The sequence below is a fragment of the Schistocerca americana genome, chromosome X, assembly GCF_021461395.2.
Source record: "Schistocerca americana isolate TAMUIC-IGC-003095 chromosome X, iqSchAmer2.1, whole genome shotgun sequence".
Taxonomy (NCBI): Eukaryota; Metazoa; Arthropoda; class Insecta; order Orthoptera; family Acrididae; genus Schistocerca; species Schistocerca americana.
Window position 1 is genome coordinate 218,326,578 of NC_060130.1, and position 23,175 is coordinate 218,349,752.

General features: G+C 42.1%; 1 protein-coding gene across 1 annotated transcript in view; it reads left to right on the forward strand.

Annotated features, from left to right (window-relative positions):
- The window catches only part of LOC124555478 (heat shock 70 kDa protein 14-like), a 150,121-nt gene that overhangs the window by 103,499 nt on the left and 23,447 nt on the right, over positions 1-23,175 (forward strand). The window contains exons 6-7 of the mRNA XM_047129402.1: positions 12,169-12,427; positions 22,601-22,816. Of these exons, the coding sequence (XP_046985358.1) occupies positions 12,169-12,427; positions 22,601-22,816 (475 nt within the window). The remainder of the gene's footprint in view (positions 1-12,168; positions 12,428-22,600; positions 22,817-23,175) is intronic.

The following is a 23,175-nucleotide window of genomic DNA, read 5'->3' on the forward strand; positions in this document are numbered from 1 at the left end:
CTGAACTAAGCTGTTTTAAGAGTTGCAAAATTAAATCCCTGGAATATATTGCTAGACTTACTAAGTACAACATTCTGCAGTCTTTTGTGTAGCTATGGCATTGATTGGTTGGTTATACCATCAATCCCACCAAACTTCAATTTATCTAAGAGAATGCTGCGATTCACGTAATCAGATGCCTTAGATAAGTTGCAGAAAATACCAGACGGCGCTATTTTATTATTTAGTGCTCGTAAAATTTGGCAAGGGAATATGTAAATGGCATTCTCAGTAGAGCAACTCTTCTGAAACCCAAACTGTGGTTCGTTGACAATATCAGTGCTGCTAAGGTGAGATAATATTCTAGAATACATCACTTTCTCAAACATTTTGGAAAATGGTGTCAGCAGTGAAGCTGGTCGGTAGTTATTGAACTGACATCTCTTTTTATCACCTTTCTTAAAGAGAGGCTTGACAACAGAATATTTCAGTCTCTTTGGAAAAATGAGTTATGTTACTGATACATCACATATTTCAGATAAGACCATGCTTTTTATATTGGAACAAAACTTTATAATATTGTATTGGAAACACTATCTAAACCAGATGAGCTTTTATTTTCAAGAGTATGGATAATTTTCTGAATTTCAGAAGGAGAAGTTGGTAATACATTCATATAATTGAATTTTATGAGAGTTTCAACACACTGCTGTGATTTTCCCCTTTAACTGTTTGTCCCTATACTTTCTACCAATTATTAAATGTACTTACTACCTGTGGCTCATCATTACATCACTGCCATTCAGTTCAGTAGTGGTGATATCCTGTGCCTCGTTGTCCTGTCTCTCGTTTCACTGCATTCCATAAAGCCCCAAGTCTGTTGTCAGACTTACTGATTTCTGACGTGATGTGAAGGTTTCTTGAATTTTTAATAATTTTTCTTAGTAATTTTGAGTAGTTTTGTTGTGTGCAACTACAGCTGGATCAATACTTGTTCTTGCTAATGGGTACATTTTCCTTTTCCTTGAAGATGATATTTTAATCGCTGTAGTGATCCATGGTTTTCATATGGCCATTTAATATTCTTTCTAATTAGCATATATGGAAAGGTATTTTCAAATAATTAAATGAATTTATCATGGAATAGATAAAATTTAATTTAGCATTTGGTTCAGCATAAATTTCATCTCGGGTTATCTCTTGAAAGCTGTTCTTAAAAACATCTGTTGTGGAGGCATTAATTATTCTGATTTCCACTTAAGTGTATCCATACTGTAAGGCACTAGGTAATTTATCCTAACAAACAGTGCATCATGTTCAGAGAGAGCATTTGTTACTGGGTAAACGGTATTTTTCTGGCTTTGAGCTTTAAAACTAATTAGGGTCCTACAGTCTTTATCCATCTGTGTTGGAAAGTTAATTACTGGAATCAAATTGTGTGATCCAAATAAAGTTCCCTATTTTTCCTATCAGGATCCTTTAGAAAATGTGCATTGAAGTCACCACAGACCATTAACTGCTTGCTGCTGCCTGACAGATAGCACAGTAAGGAATCCAGATTCCTTATAAATAGTTTAAAATTTCCTTGTGGGTATCTATATAATTCAGATACACTTCTCTGTATGCTGATCACTACAAAAACTACTTGCCTTAATGTTTTTGAACTTGTGTTCTGTCTTAATATATGTAACAAATCTTCCTTTTCATATATTATTTCTGCATGAGTAAGCTTCTGGAGTTAATGTTTTATACATAATAATAACAAGGAGCATATTAAGAGTATTAGAAAATAGTCTTGCTGCATATAATGTTAATTTATAGCAGTGCACTTTAGTAGTATCTTAACACACCTTGTGATCACATGGTTTCTTTGTCAATGAAAGTCTCTCTATTGTATAACAGATTTGTTTTCATGACCACTCACACCATTAATCCTCACATAAATCCATATTTTATGATTTTAGTCTCATTTTCCATTTCTTAATAGCTGTACTTTATTTACATGTATCATCTTGAACATGCAAATCTGAATGTCCTCCAGTTTCCCCCGTTCGTGTTCTGTGAAAGCCTACACTCATCTACTTTGTCTTATTTGTTGCTGACAGCCACCTTTACCTGTGCACTCTAATATGCATAACAAGAAGTTACAAGCAGAGGATTTGAACGTAATTTTTAAAATATTAAATGTAAATCACACCATTTCACATAGTTTTACACTAACAATTTTTATCTCTCTTATTCCGTTGTCATTCTATCATTTACAAAATTCAAACGAATAAAGAAATGTGTTGATGAACTGCTATGATAAAAATGTGTCTTTGCTTAGAGTATGAACGTTACAACAGCTACTAGTGATAGTTAGCACTCTAATCGACCTACCATATGTGGCCGATCACTACACACACTCCCCCCTGTGGGCCCAGGGATTACAATAGGCCCGAGGTATTCCTGTCTGTCCTAAGAGGTGACAAAAATGAGTCTCATACGTTTCGGCCTCTATGGGGTGGTCTCCTGTAGGGTTTGACCTCCATTTTTCAAAGTTTTCCCAGAGAGTGAGCCAATTGGGGAAGGGCGCCTTACACGGTTTATCCTGTCCATTGTCTATAGAGATCTTTAGCCCACTTCCTCGCCGTTGCATTGCAGTCCAGCTCATCCTCCATCTCTTGGGCAAGGAACCTTCCTGGATGTGTTTTCCACCATGCACTGTGCAGTGTCGCTTTCTGCACCAACGATGACCATGGACTTCTTTGCACCTCATATCCAGCATGGCAGCCAGTCCGTTGTGGTGGGGCCACCATGTACCCTGTTGGTTGTAGCCCCCTGACAAAACGGGGATGGCTCTGCTGATGCCTGCGCTGTTAACTCCCAACATATGCCAAGGATATGCCTGTCACCCTGGGGCATCAGGACTCCCGGCAATGGCCATCGTGCCAGGTGGCCTTTGCTGTGGCTGGGTGGCGCCCGTGGGGAGGACCCCTGGTCAGAGTGGGTGGCATCGGGGCAGATGATGCGCAATGAAGCGTACCACATCATCACTTGGCAGTGATCAGCCACCAGCAGTCTCTAAGAGTTCCACGTCTCAGTACAATGCAAGAAATTCTGTCCCTAAATCATTCCCCTCCCAGGCCACACCATGGGGAATGCCAGGCTAAGGATGGCAGCGAACCTTATTCACCCCGGTACCTCGTACATATGAGAGCTGATGGGGACTCCTTTGTTTCGATGAAGTCACGGTTTTTTGTAGAGCATTTACAGGACAAGTTTAGGGAGGTGAAGCGCTTGTACAAAATGCGTTCTGGGTCAGTCTTGATAAAAATAGCATCCTCTGCCCAGTCATGGGCTTTACTCACTTGTAAAAAGTTGGGGGATGTTTCTGTTACCATCACACCACATAAGAGCTTAAATATGGTGCAGGGTACTATATTCCACAGAGGCCTTCTTTTACTGTCTGAAGATGAGCTGTGCGCCAATTTAGAGCAGCGAGGTGTACATTTCATCCGGTATGTCCTCCGGGGTCTGAGGGATAATCAGGTTGCCACCGGTGCCTTCATCTTGGCCTTCGAGGGTGATACATTGCCTGAGAAGGTCAAGGTGGTGGTCTACCGCTGTGATGTAAAGCCCTATATCCCTGTCCCGATGCGGTGCTTTAAGTGCTGGAAGTTTGGCCATATGTCTTCCCGCTCTACTTCCAACGTCACATGTTGAGATTATGGATGTCCATCACATCCCAATACTCCATGTGCCCAGCCTCCCATCTGTGTCAATTGGGGTGAGCATCATTCACCTTGCTCGCCAGACTGCAGGATTTTACAGAAAGAGAGGAAAATTATGGAATACAAGACCCTGGACTGAACTGACCTGGACTGAGGCTAAGAGAAAATATGAGCGCCTATATCCTGTGGCTATGACCACCTCACATGCTGCCGCTATGAGAACAGTTGTAGCTCCATCAGTTCCACGAATTCCACTCGACTCTTGGAGCCAGAAGGGTACACCTGCCCCCTTGATGGTGGGGGTGGGGGTGGGGGGGGCAATTCCCTCCTGTTGCTCCCGCATCGCCTACCTCGGGAGCACTGCCCCACCAACCATCGGGGGCACCAGCCCCACTTCTCAGCTGGAGAAGTGTAAGTCTTCTTCGGCTCCTCTCGCCAGGAAGGGATCCCTTGGGTCACTCCCTTCCCAGCTTTCTGCTAGTGGGAAAGATGATGCCGCCAGTGGCCGAAGTGCCCAAAAGTAGCTGGTTGTAGGGTTTCACAATCATCCTGAGTCCCGGAGACTGAATTAGTGAAACCCTCTCAGCCAGAGACACCCAAGGAGCAGAGAGAAAAGTCCAAAAAGAAGACCTCTATGACCAAGGAAATTGTGGTCGCACCCACACCACCGCTACCTACAAGGTCTGCATCTGAGGATGAGGTGGAGATGCTCGCATCTGCTGAGGACCTACACTACTGGCCATAAAAATTGCTACACCACGAAGATGACGTGCTACAGACCCGAAATTCAACTGACAGGAAGAAGAAGGTGCTGTGATATGCAAATGATAAGCTTTTCAGAGCATTCACACAAGGTTGGCGCCAGTGGTGACACCTACATCATGCTGACATGAGGAAAGTTTCCAGCCAATTTCTCATACACAAACAGCAGTAGACCGGCGTTGCCTGGTGAAACGTTGTTGTGATGCCTCGTGTAAGGAGGAGAAATGCGTACCATCACTTTTCCGACTTTGATAAAGGTCGGATTGTAGCCTATCGCGCTTGCAGTTTATCGTATTACTACATTGCTGCTCGCGTTGGTCGAGATCCAATGACTGTTAGCAGAATATGGAATCGGTGGGTTCGGGAGTGTAATACGGAACGCCGTTCTGGATCCCAGTGGCCTCGTATCACTAGCAATCGAGAAGACAGGCATCTTATCTGCATGGCAGTAACGGATCATGCAGCCATGTCTCGATCCCTGAGTCAACGGATGGGGACGTTTGCAAGACAACAACCATCTGCATGAACAGTTCGATGACGTTTGCAGCAGCATGGACTATCAGCTCGGAGACCATGACTGCGGTTACCCTTGACGCTGCATCACAGACTGGAGCGCCTGCGAATGTGTACTCAACGACAAACCTTGGTGCACGAATCGCAAAACATCATTTTATCCGATGAATTCAGGTTCTGTTTACAGCATCATGATGGTCGCATCCGTGTTTGGCGACATCACGCTGAAAGCACATTGGAAGCGTGTATTCGTCATCGCCATACTGGCGTATCATCCGGGGTGATGGTATGGGCTGCCATTGGTTACACGTCTCGGTCGCACCTTGTTCGCATTGACGGCACTTTGAACAGTGGACGTTACATATCAGATGTGTTACGACCCGTGGCTCTACCCTTCATTCGATCCCTGCAAAACCCCACATTTCAGCAGGATAATGCACAACCGCATGTTGCAGGTTCTGTACAGGCCTTTCTGGATACAGAAAATGTTTGACTGCTGCCCTGGCCAGCACATTCTCCAGATCTCTCATCAATTGAAAACGTCTGGTCAATGGTGGCCAAGCAACTGGCTCGTCACAATACACCAGTCACTACTCTTGATGAACTGTGGTATTGTGTTGAAGCTGCATTGGCAGCTGTACCTGTACATACCATCCAAGCTCTGTTTGACTTAATGCCCAGGCATATCAAGGCCGTTACAACGGCCAGAGGTGATTGTTCTGGGTACTGATTTCCCAGTCTCATGATGTCATCCTTCAGTGGAATCACGGTGACTTTTTCCACCACCTGGCTGAGCTACAGCAACTGTTAAGCTTGACACCTGCTATCTGCATTGCACTCCAGGAAACCTGGTTCCCGGCAGTGCGGACCCCATCCCTCCATGGCTATAAGGGATATTACAGGAACCGTAGCAACTATAATAGTGTGTCAGCTGGAGTTTGCATTTATGTCCTGAACTCAGTCTGTAGTGCAACAGTGCCCCTTCAAACCCCTCTTTAAGCAGTGGCCGTCAGCATAAGGGCGACACAGGAAATAACTGTCTGCAATGTATATCTTCCTCCAGATGGTGCAATACCCCTGAATGTATTAGCTGCACTGATTAATCAACTCCCTAAACCTTTCCTACTTTTTGGATATTTTAACACCCATAACCCCTTGTGGGGTGGCACCGTGCTTAGTGGCCAAGACAGTGATGTCGAAGCTTTACTGTCTGAGTTCGACCTCTTCCTCGTAAATACTGGGGCCACCACACATTTTATTGTGGCTCATGGTAGATACTCAGCCATTGATTTATCCATTTGCAGCCCAGGACGTCTCCCATCTATCCACTGGAGAGCACATGACGACCTGTGCAATTGTGACCACTTCCCCATCTTCCTGTCACTGCCCTGGCATCAGGCCAACGGTCACTTATCCGGATGGGTTTTTAAACAAGGTGGACTGGGAAACTTTCACCTCTGTGGGCACCATTGACTCTCCCCCTCAGGGTAACATGGGTGTGATGGTTGAGCAGGTGACTACAACAGTCGTTAATGGAGAGGAAAATGCAATCCCTCGCTCTTTTAGATGCCCCCTTGGTGGTTGACAGAAGTCACTGAGGCAATTAAGGAGCATCAGCGAGCTCTACAGCAGCATAAGTGGCACCCTTCCCTGGATCACCTCATAGCCTTTAAGCGGCTCCTTGTCGGCGTTCGCCAGATTATCAAATTACGGATGGAGGAGTGTTGGGAGAGATAAGTCTCATCCATTGGATGCTGTACGTCACTTTCCCAAGTCTGGACGAAGATCAGACGTCTTTTTTGTACCAGATCCCAACAGGTGTCCCTGGCATTAACATCAATGGTGTGTTGTCAACCGGCGCTAACGCGATTGCTGAGCACTATGCTTGAGGCTCTGCTTCGGCAATCGAACCCCCCCCCCCCCCCCTTTTGCACCCTTAAACGGTGGATGGAAAGGAAAGCCCTCTCGTTCGCTACACCCCACAGTGAATCCTATAATGCCCCATTTACATAGTGGGAGCTCCTCAGTGCCCTTGCACATTGCCCTGACACAGCTCCTGAGCCAGATCAGATCCATGGTCAGATGATTGAACATCTCTCATCTGACTACAAGTGACATCTGCTTGTCATCTTCAATCGGATCTGGTGCGTCTCGTCTTTCCATCCCAGTGGTGGGAGAGCACCATCATTCCGATGCTTAAACTCGGTAAAAACCCGCTTGAAGTGGATAGCTATCGGACCATCAGCCTCACCAATGTTCTTTGTAAGCTCCTGGAGTGTATGGTGTGTCTGTGGCTGTGTTGGCTCCTGCAGTCACGTGGTCTACTGACTCCATGCCAGGGCGGCTTCCGCCAGGGTTGCTCTAACACTGATAATCTTGTGTCCCAAGAGTCTGCCATCCGAACAGCCTTTTCCAGATGCCAACACCTAGGTGCCGTCTTGTTTGATTTACAAAAAGCATATGACACCACCTGGCAACATCATATCCTTGCCACATTATACAAGTGTGGTCTCAGAGGCCCACTCCTGTTTTTTTTTATCCAAAATTTCCTGTCACTTCATACTTTCCGTGTCCAGGTTGATGCCTCCCATAGTTCGCCCCATTTCCAGGAGAGAGGGGTCCCGCAGGGCTCCGTATTGAGTGTATCTCTATTTTTAGTTGCCATTAATGGTGTAGCAGCAGCTGTAGGGCCATCCGTCCCACTGTCTCTGTATGCAGACGACTTCTGAATTTCACACTGTTCCACCAGTATTGGTGTTGCTGAGTGGTGCCTACAGGGCGCCATCCACAAGGTGCAGTCATGGGCTCTAGCCCATGGTTTCCAGTTTTTGGCCGCAAAGTCGTGTATAATGCACTTCTGTTGGTGTCGTATTGTTCATGTGGAACCAGAACTTTACCTTAATGTCGATCCACTCACTGTAGTGGAGACATATCGATTCTTAGAACTGTGTTTTGACACCCGATTGACTTGGCTTTCTCACCTCAGTCACCTTAAGCAGAAATGCTGGCAGCACCTCAATGCCCTTCGCTGCCTGAGCAACACCAATTGGGGTGCAGATCGCTGTACGCTGCTGCAGCTCTACAGAGCCCTTGTTCAATCCCGCCTTGAGTATGGGAGTCTGGTTTATGGTTCGGCTGCACCCTCAGCATTGCGTTTGCTCGACCCAGTGCACCACTGTGGCGTTTGCCTAGTGACAGACGCTTGTAGGACGAGTCTGGTGAATAGTGTCCTGGTGGAGGCCGGAGTCCCTCCATTGCAGGTTAGGCGTGCACAGTTGCTCTCCAGTTACATTGCATACGTTTGTAGTTCTCTTGCGCATCTGAATTTCGGTCTCCTTTTCCTGCCCGTGGCGGTTCATCTCCTGCATCGGCGGCCCAGGTCAGGGCTTACACTTGCAGTTCGTGTTCAAACCCTTCTGTCTGAACTTCAGTTGTTGCCTTCACCACCTACACTTGATGTTCATTCACGAACACCTCAGTCGTGTACATCTAGGCTGCAGCTTCGATTCTCATCACGTACCGGGGCCACGAAGTGGTTTACACCGATGGCTCGATGGCTAATGGTCATGTTGGCTTTGCCTATGGTCACGGAGGACATATAGAGCAGCATTCCTTGCGTGATGGCTGCAGTGTTTTCACTGCAGAGCTGGCAGCCATATCTCGTGCTCTTGAGCACATCCACTCGTGCCCAAGTGAGTCATTTATCCTGTGTACTGATTCCTTGAGCAGCCTACAAGCTACTGACCAGTGCTATCCTCATCATCCTTTGGTAGCGACCATCCAGGAGTCCGTCTATGCCCTGGAATGGTCCAGTCATTCAGTGGTGTTTGTCTGGACCCCAGGTAAAGTAGGAATCCCAGGCAATGAATTTGCCAACAGGTTGGCTAAACGGGCTATGCAGAAACCGCTTATGGAGATCGGCTTCTCTGAAACTGACCTGAGCTCAGTATTACGCCGCAAGGTTTTGTGGCTTTGGGAGACAGAATGGCATAACCTCAGTACGCACAGCAAGCTGCGTGCCCTTGAGGAAACTACGAATGTGTGGAAGACTTCTGTGCGTGCCCTTAAGGAAACTACGAATTTGTGGAAGACCTCTGTGCGTGCCTCTCACAGGGACTCTGTGTTTCTCCGTCGGCTCCGCATTGGCCATACGTGGCTGTCTCATGGTTACCTCCTCCTTCGTGATGACCCACCTCAGTGTCACTGTGGCTCACGAATGACAGTCGTCCATCTCTTGCCGGACTGCTCACTTTCCGCCGCTCTGCAGCGGACTTTTAACCTTCCCAGCACCCTACCTTCAGTGTTGGGCAATAATGCCTCAACAGCAGCTTTAGTTTTACATTTTATTCTTGAGGGTGTGTTTTATCATTTTCTCCAAGTTTTAGCGCATGTCCTTCATCCCTGTGTGTCCTCCACCCTCGTGCTTTCAGGGTGGGGGTTTTAATGTGTTGCAGAGTGGCTGGCTTTTCCTTTTTATCCTCATTGTCAGCCAGCCATGGTAACGTGCTTTTTTGATTTAAGATCTTCTACCTGTTTTTTGCGTCTTTGTGGTTTTCTTGTCCCCTTTTGTCCACTTAAGTGTGTTGACCTTCAGTCGTTGTCATTTTTCCTTTCATTCTGTTTGGTCTTGTCTCATTGTCTTACTCTCAGCATTGTGGCATTGTTTCCTTTGGAACAGTCGACCGATGACCTCATAGTTTGGTCCCTTCCTCACTCTTTTAAACCAACCAACTAGGCCACTCTTTGTGCAGTCTGTTGATTACTGGCTTGCCCAGCATTATTTGTGCCAGGTTTACTTAATTGGTACACTACATGGCTATGACAATTGAAACATGATGTCCTCCCTCTCTCTTAAAAAAAAAAAAGAAGAAGAAGAAAAGACCTCATAGATGTGTGCTGATGGGATGGATGACCATTGAGGCGAAATGGTCGTTAGTGGTAACCTTAGGTGAACCTGCCACACCATAGTTTTATAACACCTACATAGGCAGTCAGTGCTCTCTATCTGGGTGGACTGTACAGAACCCAAGCTGTTTGTGGGAATGCATGTGGATCCCAACTAAGACGAAAGAAATATCTCCACGTTATGGGTGGGTCATTAGCAGTCACCAAAACCCTCTGGAACTGCACCAGGAAATTGAACTTTGATCATTGTTGAAAGGCACAATCTTGTCAGAATGTCTTTGTTGTGGAGTAGAAAAACACGATACCCTCAGCTACCATAAGGCCTTGTAAGTTGTAGGGACGTCATGGACATTGACACTGCTGAACTGAAAAAGTAGTGGGGAATCGGAAGCATAACAGAAGAGAGGAATTTGATGATGTAAGTGAATGGTGAACTGTAGAGAACTGTTGCCTTCACCGTAACATTCAGTTGGCTATCCTAGAACTCATCAAGGTTTTATTTGTTATACTAAAAGTAAAACTTTAGGTACCCAATCTAATGTGGTGCTACAAATGCCAATGGTGTGGTAGCACCACAGGAAAGACACCTTCAAAGCCAGGACATTATGTTCAGTGCCAGACTTCTGTCTAAATTGCTCAGATAGTCAGCTGCTAGGAGCAGGCATTGCGTGGTATTTTTAGAAGAAACGAAAATTAAAAAAATTATGTTGGTCATTAAAATTTCCTGTACTGAGAAAGAAATAACATAATACCTTGCAACCTCCTCTGTTCTGCATCTACATACATACTCTGCAGGCCACCTAATGGTGCCTGACAGAGGGTAACTTGTACGAATGTTAGTCATTTTCTTTCCTGTTCCACTTGCGAACAGAGTGAGGGGAAAATGACTGTCCATATGCTACCATACGAGTCCTAATTTCTTTTACATTGTCTGTGCAGTCCATATGTGATGCTATGTTGGTGGCAGTAGAATTGTTCTGCAGTTGGCTGCAGATGCTGATTCTCTAAGTTCTCTCAGTAGTGTTTCGGGAAAAGAATGCCAGCTTTCCTCCGGGGATTACCATGTGGGTTCACGAAGTATCTCTGCAATACTTTCTTGTTGATTGAACCTACTAGTAACAAATCTACTGACACGCTTTTGAATTGCTTTGATGTCTTCCTTTAATCCATCCTGATGTGGATCCCAAACACTCTAGCAGTACTCAATAATGGGTCTCACAAGTGTTCTATACACTATCGCCTGCCCCCCCCCCCCCCCCACCTCCCTTTTCCAGGGAAGAGAATGTTTTTATCACTTATATGAATGATATTCCATAACAGAATATTTGTTTGTAACCTATATAAAATCAGGTCACAGATATCAGGATATTTAGACTCAAAACTAAAGAAAATCCACTTCCGAACAACACTGTCTTCCATGCTCATGTGCAGTCAGGTGTCTGCTTATATGAACATGGTTTCCTATATAACGGACTTGTAAGAACTTTATAGTCAGTTGGCTAGTTTTTGAAGCGATCGTCTCTGAAGCTGGGTGTTTTGCATTGAAATGCAATTTTGGCGTTATTTTTGAATAGACTCGTCATTGATTTTGAAGGATATTATTGCGTTTTACTTAACGTGTACACATTTTATGGAAGCTTTAATGCTGCTTGGAAGTCCATGTTCAAAAGAAATGGACTTGGCTGTCTTTTAATCTAGGTACCTTAAATATCCTGTTAAATCATTGGGTCTTATCAATTGGTATGAGCCTCTTATGGTGGCTGTGAATCAGCACACAATTAAGTTTTTCCATTTCATTTTTTTTTTTTTTCCCCTTTTTGTCATCTCTGCCTTTTGTGGTGCTACAATAAATGCAAAACACCATGTATTAAGAGATACAGTCTAAATGTGTGTATTTTTAAACAGTGGAGACATTGGGCCATAGTGTGTAGATGGAGGGGGGGCGGGGAGGAGAGAGAGAGAGAGAGACAGATTGTCTACATCTGACAAAGGACTTAGTATTTTAGCTTACAATGTCAAACAGTCTTCTTTCAGTGTGCCTGTTTGCCACCAAGCACCTCCCATAAGTGGTGAGTAGTAATCTATCTTTTTGATATGTAATTATCAGTTCCTTTAATTCTACTATAGAGTTTCTTATTGGAACACATCAAAAACTGAGCAGTTGTGGTGAAAAACTACTATAACAACCTTAACTGTTCGCTTTCCAATTTTTTAATAAAAGAAGGAAGACTGACTAGTGATACCATTATTCAATATGTGTGGGCCATTTAAACATAATACTTTCTTCTTATTGCAGAAAATGGAAGCTGGATCCAAATGATAGTCGATGTGCTATGGCTAAATTGTACAACGCTGCAGAGCAGAGCAAACACATTTTGTCCACAATGAGTACAGCTGATTGTTTTATTGAGTCTTTGTGTGAAGGAACAGACTTTAGCTACAATGTTACAAGAGCACGATTTGAAGAGTTAATTAGTGCAGCTGTGAAAATGTGCACTGCCCCCATAGATGCAGCACTGAGCCAAGCAGGTATCGATTGCAGAGACATAAACAAGGTGAGTCATCTGGTAGAGTTACTACCATTTTACAACATTACCCTTTCTCCATCCCTTCCCCAATCCCTCATACCCTTCCATGCCCTCAACCCTCCCTTTTACCATTCCCTTTTGCACTGTGTAACAATTCTGAGTCAGGTGTTTCTTCTTGTGATAATGCTCATGTTCTATTTCTTTTTTTTTTTTAATTTTATTATACTGTATTGCTCTTCTGTGTCAGTGATTCAAGGCTATGACCATAGCATCATACTTTCAGGTGAATTTTCAAGCTCTATGTCTACATACGTACTCGGCAAGCCATCTTACGGTGCATGACAGAAGGTACCTTGTACCAACACTAATCATTTCCTTTCCTGTCCACTTGCAAATAGAGCAAGGGAAAAAGCAACTGTCTACGTGCCTCCATATGAACTGTAATATCTCTTATCTTATTGTCATGGTCCTTAAGCAAAATGCACTACATTGATGGCAGTAGAATCATTCTTCAGTCAGCAGCAAATGCTGATTCATTGACTTTTCTCAATAGTATTTCACAAAAAGAATATGGTCTTCCCTCCAAGGATTTCCATTTCAGTTCACGAAGCACCTCAGTAATAATCATTTGTTGATCGAACCTACTGGTAACAAACCAAGCAGCCTGCCTGTGAATTGCTTCAATGCTTCCTTTTATGCGACCTGGTGGGGATCCCAAACACTCGAGCAGTACTCAAGAATGGGTTGTACTAGTATTCTATACTTGGTCTCCTTTATGGATGAACCACACATTCCACACGATATTAGGCAAGTGTACTAGTTTCTTTGGCTCTTCATTGTATGTCACAGATGCAAGGTGGTGGTGGTGATGATGATGATTTTACATTATTCTCCAGTTCTTTTCACTTACCTATGTTTCCTGTTAGGAAACACTGTGTGTGTGTGTGTGTGTGTGTGTGTGTGTGTGTGTGTGTGTGTGTGTGTGTGTGTGTAAATTCTCAAAATATGTGAATGCATAATGTTTGCCTAAAAGAACAGACACCACGGTGCAGAATCTGCAGCTATGAAAAATTATATATAAATTGAAGGGGGATAACTGCTGCAGGACGTTAAGTGGAATCAGTGGCGATGAGCGAAAATGTGTACTGGACCGAGACTCAAATCTGGGCTCTCCTGCATACTAGACAGGTGCAGTAACCACTGAACCATCCGGGACACAGTGTGAAATTTAAACTTATGTGATTTCTCCAAATAAATGTAGGCAAATGCCAGAACGGTTCCCTTGAAAAGAATGTGGGCAATTTCGTTCCCGATACCTGCATACACTGAGCTCGTACTCTCACTTCCTTGTCATTGGTGGGCTATAAGACCCTAATCTTCACTTATTCTTTTATTTACCATGAGTATTGCTGTCTAGTGTATACCAACAGCAAGTGCAAGGCAAATAAATGAGAATATTAGTTCATATGTCTTAGCTGCTTCAGTTCAATTGTCAAGATTTTCAGCTCCGATTAGTCTGTCGCAAGCTGTGCTGCTGTATGTAAGAAAGCAAAATGAGTGAACTCTGGAAGCACTCAGTATTTTTAGATATGTTGGTCACAGAATATGGGAAGTAGGCAGAACTTAAGAGCTCTTTTTTTTTTATAGTGCGTTTTGCCTGGTCTCAAGTTGATTATGGTTGTGTGATGTGTCAGTATGCTCAGTCATTCTAGATGAAAACCTGTGAAGCAGTCAATCATGCGGAAATAGTGTTAGCCACCAAACCTTTTATGATCAGCTCCACTGTATGCTCTGAGACTAGCAAACCACCTCTTGTAATTGCATAGCAGCTCATCATGGTGTGAGAAGATTATAAAGTTTCCTCAGTGCGGAAGACACAGGCACACCATATCGTCGGTCACCCATTGACAGAAAAACACACTGAATAACAATTTGTGAGCACGTATCGAGCCTTTGGAATACATAGAAGTCAGGGGAAGCTCATGGAGGCCAGATGGATTGAACTTTAAAAAGGTAAGTAGGTTATTAGTAGATGTTACTACATGCGACATAAGAGGGTGAACCTTCCATCTACTAGCCACAATTACAAGAATTGTGCAATTGAACATCTCACGGACAAAGTTGTAACTGCCGCATGTGCCTTTAGAGTTGTTACCAATGCAGAATGTAAAATTTGTTAATCAAACTCTAGAACCTGACCTAATCCATTCCCTGGAATGATTTATTGCTGTGCAGGAAGGGGTCATTTCAGCCAAGCACTTAATGCAACACGTAGAGCATTTCAGAGAAGGATGACGACATATGACAATGATTGTGAGTGCTGCAGTACCAAGTGCCACAGTGGCTCTGACTCTGGTGCGTGTAGCTTTTATTCTTTTGAGGTGGAGAGCCAGTCATGAGCATAAACCACCAATACTCCAGGTTTTAGTAGACTAGATCCATAGAGCATAAGAGAGAGTGAGAGTATAACTTTGTAGTGTGAATGCAGAGTAGGTGTAAATTTAGGATTAAGAGAAAAGGAAGCATTGGGACAAGCCATGAAGGTTTTAATTGCCAGAAGTGAAAACAAGTGCAAAAAGAAGACTTCTAAGCAAATAGCAACAAGCAGCTTAGTAAGAAAGATTTGATGCAGTATCTAACACGTCAGCAACTTGCTAGTTGTTTTGGGTATAAAATTTATTTGTAATTTGTACAAACAAGTAGTGTGATATGAAAATGGTGTGTCTTGTTCGTGTGTGTGTGTGTGTGTGTGTGTGTGTGTGTGTGTGTGTGTGTGTGTGTGTGAGAGGGGGGGGGGGCGGGCGCTTGTAAAGTAGTAGAACACAATATAGTTAGCCTTACTCAAATTCAAAAAAGCCTTCGTATGTAGTAAAGGCAACTATTTAATATCGGAAGAATTTTTTAATTAATATTGTATTTAACTTTTCTTGCAATATAAGACACACAGATAAATAACATTTACACTACCAGAAAAAAACTTTAATAATGAATGTAAAGTACATTCTTTTTGAAGCATGCAGAAATTTTTTAGATCTTCACTAATTTGTCAGGTCCTTTCTCTCCTAAATTGTTTCTTAATTTTGACCAAACAAGCCAGTAGGTGGAGAAGATCCTCTCAATGGATGCAGTGCTAGCAGGGCAAGAAAAGGGGCCTAATAAAGTAATTGTAAGAATGGGTTACATTTTGAATAAGTTAATAATAGGAATTTTAATTGAACTATCGTCAATGTGAAAAATAGACAAAACAATAAAACCCACAAAAACTAAATTTGACCCACTGGGTTGGATTTTTTTTTTTTTTTTAAATACCCATGTTTATCTCAACTCTCATGTATGGCCATATTAGAGTAAATCTGAGCAGTGCATTGCCACAGCTATGAAAGCAGGCGAGCACGGGATTTTGTCACTGTAATAATTCAACAAGGCCAGTGCAGTGTTTTGATGTAGGTCAGCTTGTTGAAACAGTGAACTCAGCAGTACTGCATATACTAATGCAGCAAAGGGCAAGGCAGTTGTCCAAACTGACAGTGGCAGTGGATTTTTTGGATACGTGACTGATAGTGCTGCATATGCATGAATGAATGGTGCACTGCTATTGACAATAAGTACAAGTAATTTTTGTAATGGATTTATTCTTAGTCTTGCAGCCGAATTGGGGCGACAGGGTTTTGCCAAATGAGGATACCACGTGGACCTGCCAATAAAAAGTCACTGGTTTGAGGCCACAGATGAACAACAGCTCTATACACTAAGTCCCTCCCCACAATTAGTCCCAATTTGCAGTGGACTACACCAGGTCATCTCCAGTAGCATGGCTGACCACTGCTCAGAGTGCAGCAGGTATCCACACTAGGCATCTTCACATGGTAGGCATCCCCTACTGTGACTCAGCTGGGTGTCAGCCGGGGCCACACAGCATCGTCAAGAACATGCTGCAAACGCTCGGGGCAAAAGCCGCATCAGTATTGTGTGGAATGTGAGCAGCCAGCACAGTGGAATTCAGTGGCCAGCTGGCCACTGATAGTCTATCGAGCAGCTGAGATGCCCCAATGTAAGAACTTGTTAGATTTGCAGCTGCCTTTCCGTGGAACCTCTCGGGCTCCCACCTCGCCTCCGTCGCCTGTTTGCACCGTGCTGGCTCGTAGCCACTCCACCCTGCACCAGGGAACACTGTAGTTAGCACACTGGATTCATATTCAGAAGGACCAGAATTCAAATCGACATCGAGCCATCCACATTTAGGGTTGTCATAGTCCCTCCCTCTCCCCCTCTGAAATAGATATAGCATTTGCTGGGATTGTTCGTTACAGAAAAGCTTGTCCTATTTCCTTCCTCATTTTGATCATATCTGTGCTTGTGTTCTGTCTCTCTAATTACAATGAACGGTACATTGCAATCTATTATCTTCCTTTTCCTTTCTTTGTGGTTTTTGAGGAGGACATTGAGTGCTATTGCATCAGTTGTCACTTCGATTCCATACTAAACTGCAAGCACAAGGTTTCATTTCGTATCAGTTTGATTCAAAGGAAGAATTACACAGTAATTAAATTTCCAGAGATTTCCATGAATTTTGCCTTTAAGCAGGCAAAATATCTGCTTGCCATCTTCTTCCAGGGCAATGATGTGGAGCACATTTGGTAATGCACAATTCATCGGTTGTCATTTATAGAGTCTACTTTTCACAAATTTTTAATCCTGAAAGTGGTTCTTCATGTCAGAAGGTGACACTGGCATTGACAGACAGTCTGTCACTCCCTTGCCATTCCAAAAGCAGTTGACCTGATCTTAAACATATTTTATGTTGGCATCTTCTATACTGTTGCTGTTTTCCACAATCTGTAAGACATGGTGTATACGACCCGGGAGATCCGGGAAAAACCCGGGAATTTGTTCATCCGGGAGAAAACCAGGAAAAACCAGGGAATTTTTTAGAATTCTGGAAATTTTTCGTTGTTTTAGTTTCCAGTTAAATTTGTGTAACTTTGACTGGTAAGAACCGATACTCTAACAAAGGATATTACTGTATCCCGCTACTCCAGAATAATACTGCAGCATTAAAACATGAACGAGAGGAAAAAATGAAAATAAAACTTAAATTGCAAAGGAAATGTGCCATATAAAATAACACAGTGTATGTACAAGCGTCTGTCAACAGCAAAATGGGTTACAGGCTGTAGGAAGACTATGCAATGCTTCATAACAACGAATTGCCTCCGATGAGTGTGACGTCACAACTGTTTAAATTAGATTCATTTAAGCAGTTACGAGCGGGCTCATGCACACGCGTATGAGTAATACCTTCTCCTGCATCTGGCTACAGAAATGTGGCTGTTGGCTGTGCAAGCAGCAGTAGCAGCAACCAGCCACATGGGGTACCTGGAAAAATTTTACTGGCGCGCCCAAGCTGCCACATTCACGCGTGCGCAGCAGTCCTGGATCTAGTGGAGGGGGGGGGGGGGGGGGGCGGCAAACAGTAGTATCTGAACCGGGCAACAATTGCGGGGGGAGAGGGCAGATTCATATTCTTGAGGGGAAAAAAACCTTCTTTTACAAAGCACCTAGCATCCAGCGCACGTCGGTCTGTCGATTGTTCATATGATTTTGAAATGCACCTCTGCTGGTTTTTGGACATTTTTGAACACATTCTAAGTTGATTTTTGAATGCGTGCATAGTGTACGTGATATCTCTGCCAGGGGAATCCTCATCACATCTAGACATGAACTTTCCTCCAGACAAAACGGGACGGGGCTATACGAGCTGAGCGGAATAAAGCCGAACCGGTGAATGCCAACTGCTGCTTGTTTATGTGGTTGATTTGGTTTGCAAATGTTCAGCGTTGTTATAATTACTAGCGAAATCCATAGATTCAGATTACCAGAGTTGAAATAAATGACTAACAGGAATAACAGGTAAGAAAGATTATGTATTATCTTCTCGGTGTATCCAAGAAAGTGAATTTTGACGGAAAATTTTTGGCCACATCGCTACATTAGACAGGGCCAGTTGTAGTCACGAGCTAGCAGCTGCTTAAGTTCCATTCTGGGAGTAGTGCGGAAAATGCATTGTACGAACAATTACTAACACCTAACCGGAGAATAATCGCTGGATAACTAAACCAGTGATTGTGGCAGGGTTAGTAAAGTTAAACGGAGAATGAGTTTTGACAGTAGTAGGAATAGTTAGAGTTAGTGATGACAAGATTGTTTGTTAGTACGAGGAAGGAGAAGAAATGGGGACATCACACAAATTATGGAAGAATATGACGATTCCAAATTCATACAAAAATTTTATTCTCGTGCATGAAACTGGAGCATATGAATGAAATTTGAAACTAGTTCCTAACATAAAGCTTTTTGATTGTAGTAGGAAAATAGATATTTTGTGTTGCTACTTCGTGAATTATATTGCTGTAATATAAAAATGATCGTTATTGCCAAAACAGTCTTACTTATTTGGTGTGTGTTAAAATTGCTGCAGTATTGGAATGGCCTATTTCGTTTTATCCAGGAAACAGTGACAAAATAGATGTAGTTAGATTGAGAAACCACACCATTCTTGGGTACTATTTGTATTAACAGCTTTTTCAGTATTAGACGACATTTCGATTTATCATGTAGCAAAATGTTTGACAAACTTTGATGAGGTAATAGCTCTTTTGCAGAAAGGAAAGCACACCATGTAAAGCTGTAGCAAGATCAGAGAGAAAAACCACTAGGACCTAAGGATTGAAGAAATGTGTACTGTCTTGCATGTCTCTTGTCTTTACTGGTTTTAGGTATCCTATATTTAATTTTATGTCACACAGAAGAGCAAGTTATTAGCTAATAGATAATAAAGAGTCCTGATTTTGTGAAGAGTTCTTGTTCTCCTGGTTACAAATAATCCCATCCAGTATTAATTGCGTGTTTTTTAAAAATAAGAGGGGCAGAATGTCAAACCGGCTGACTGGGAGAAGGAGAGACACTACAGGAATTTTAATTTCCACAGTCCTGAAATAGTTCGATGGGATCCGTTACAAAATATACACCTTTGAATTACACAGAGCGAAATACAGTGATGTGTGGTATAAGAATGTTGTTTGAAGAGGCGTGGCACTGCACTTCGCCACACTTAAGACCAAATAACATCTCTTACATTTCCTCTCAGATATATGTTTTAGGTATCAGACTCTTCAGAAATATGTGCGCTACAAAATGAACTTTCTGGAAATTTTTTTTTTTATTTTTATTTTTTTTTTTTTTTTTTTTTTTTTTTTTTTTTTTTTTTTATATATGTGTGCAGAGCAGTCTGAGCTATAGTGGAGGGTCTCCACGTGACACGTGTTTACGTTTAGTGATTTTTGTGTTTCGTCTTCGTTTACTGCTCTCACGTCAAATGAAAACAAGACGGATTTCTGTGGTTGGGAGCTATCAAGTGAATTAAAATACATTCACATAATTATGGTAGGCTAAAATGTGTTACTAGTTTCAGAATTTATTTTATTTCCACCTTTCTGACAGTCAAGCATTAATCACCTTGCAGAACAGTGTAGTTATTTTTGTCGGTTTTCTAAAGAAATTTGGCTTTTATTAAGCTTTCCTGCTGAGGCAGTAAATTTATTTGACACACAGTGTTTAATTCCACTCCATTGGCTAGTTTCAACTGTTCACTGCATTTCAAGTGCGCGATTCCATCTTCTAGCACGTACGGAATTATGCCATAATAAAGATCCAAACATGAGATAATACAGTACTGGTACTCCAAGAAAATTTACATCCTGAAAACCACACTGAAAAGCTTAATATGAGGTTGAGGCCCACATCATTGGGAATCTGGACATGCGAATGTGCGCTTTAAGTCAAACTATGCTTTTTAGTATGGTTCACGAACTTCCGATGCTCTTGGTGTGTCCTCTGATGTCTTGTTTCTCTTATGACATAATGTAAGAAAGATCTTTTAATGTTTTACATGTACGAACATACGGGCTTCCTACGTCACCGTAGCTGTGCAAGCGTGGTGATGCCTCTTATCTGGTGCTCTCTGGCAACTGCTGAAATGAATCTATTTCTAACAGGTCGCAGGAAAATATTGAGAATTGCGGTTCGAAAAGCGATATTTTCAAAGTAAATTTCCTTTTACACAAAAGGAACTATGTGCAAGAATGTACAATGAATTTCTTAAATCGCGGAGTGTTTGCTCTAATTTAAAAATCAACTCTTTGATGACGAGCCATTTAGAAGAATTTTGAGCCCAGAAGATCAGAGATTTATGTCGGTATTAAAAATTTTACTGGCGTATTTGTGTGATGTATCTTAAAGTGGAACATGCACTAAACAGATCAACATTATATGTGAAAGCTTAGCTTCTCCTGTAGCTTATTAATATTAGAGACAAATATTCTATGTGAAAGCTTTGCTTTTCGTGTAGCAACACTATGGATATTAACTTAAGCCATCAACTTTTCCTTTGGTGGAATTCGAATTTATACTTTCTTAATACAAAAATATGCAGCATACATGTTGCTGCCCATCAAAGATCTTCCCAGAACGTGTTTTTTCCCCCTGAGTTTCATTTTCTAAAGTACTGAGAAATTCTATGCTGCTGTATAAAACCATATCCGTTCAAAGTATTGATAAGTTTTACAGTTCTGACGGAAAGTATAATGTCACTTAACAGGGAAAAAGTGTATTTTCACAGGGGAGAAAATGTATTTTTCACCGGGAGATCCAGGAATTTTTTCTCCTTGTCCCCATATACACCCTGTAAGAGATCTGTGTGTTCCATAATTGTTCTATTCCAATGTTATAAGACTTATTCCACTGTCTACAGTAGATACCCTGTGGAGAGTTTGCTGTGTGAATGCCATGACATATATCAAAATGGTCATGTGCACTGATGTACATCCAGCACACATTGACACTGATATAAAGGAAAATTGGCTGCTCTTTTGGCTAGGCCATGTACCTTTTGTAGCTCATACAGTATATTCTGTATATTGTGTCTTTTGTGATGTACGTAGATTGCTGGGCTTCGTTTAGAAGGAAGATATCAACTCAAACTAACATTTATTTGTCTTGTAAAGTAGTTTTTTCTGTCAGATCTATACTTTTTGTGTTTATATTTTGAGATGTCTTAAACATGAAGCTGTTCTCATCCTTATTGGTAACAGGTATAGTTAATTTGAAATAAATTTGTGATTGACTGTTCAGTGAGTCAAAATATGGGGAAGAGGCATCATACAATTGTTGGTCTTTGTTGCACTGCACATGCTTATTGTGATGCTGTCTCTAGAGAGCATGAGGATTTATGAGTGATACCATACTGCAAATTGTCTAGCATTGCTGCTGCTCCTCCATTGACTTACTTGTGAAACACAAAGCTGTTTCTGTCAAACAAAGTGTGCTACTTACATATCATTTCACCTCTGTTATGATCTCTTCAGATACTAGTGTCTCCGTTTTCTTGTAATGAAGACGAAATACAAATTGAAGCAAACCGTTCTCTTATTTTTGTACAGCAAGTAAATGAACGATCTCTCATCATCCATTTGCACTTTTTGTACATCATCCACCTTTAATATACGTCCATGATTCTGCCTGATATTTTGTATAATGTTTGTATGAGATTTGTCTTAGTGGACGGCACGCTATTGTTTTCCAGCATTTGTATACAAGAATTCGTTTCCTGATGGATGCATCATTGTAGCACCTGGTTATTGAAATATATTGTTCTGCGTCAGTTTTGGGACAGAATGATCCATAAAGTGAAACAACATGACTCTGTTATAGTTAAGCTAAATAGCTTACAAATTACTGACAGATTGCTACTTACCATAAGCATTGTGGCCCGAGATGCTGGAAATGGTGGCTGTGTGTGTGTGTGTGTGTGTGTGTGTGTGTGTGTGTTTGCCTTTTACTTATGAAGCTGTGGCCAAAAGCTATAAGTGAGTGTCTTTTAATTGTGTTGTCTGCAACTTGTTGTTTCGTCTTCACAGTAAGTAGCAATCTGTCTTTTCCTACATTGCTGATATTCTTTTCTGGAGTTTCCATTGTTTGATTACAAATTACTGAATTGTTTAAGAATTACTATATTGACCAGAGTAAGATTTATATTACTAGTTACATAAGCTCCCTCTTGTATGTCTATTTAACTTTTCAGACCTTTTCTTATTTCTACTAATGTTATGAGTGTACTACAGAATTCTGAAATATTTCTTTTAGGTGCTCCTGTGCGGTGGATCTGCGAAAATCCCAGTAATTCAGCAATCTGTGTCAGAAATGTTTCCCAATTCAGAGTTATTATGTAGTGTAAATCCCGATGAACTGATTGCCCTGGGTGCTGCGAAGCATGGTAGTTATCTGAAAGAACCATTTGACCCAGGTTGTGATCATCTATCATATGATATCCCAGTTGTAACAAAATCAATTTTTATGAAGGTAAGGAACTCAGTTAGTGTAGTTCTGATTTAGTCCTATATCATCACATGATCTCCTTGAGAAGATCAGCAGTTAGGAACTTCTTGAGTGGTTTTGAATGGTTGGTGTGCGTAAATACTTTTATTATTATTATTATTATTATTATTATTATTATTATTTGTAAATTATAGATTGCAGCAATCAGTCATCCTTTTTAAATTTTATTATACAGATCTAGATTTCGTGGGTGAAGCCCGATCAACAGGGACTTACATCCTTTGAGTGAAAATAACAGTGCATTGAGAATGGCTAGCTTCTAGCCGAAATGTAGATCTGCATAATAAAATTTAAAAAGGATGACCAATTGGTGCAGTCTATAA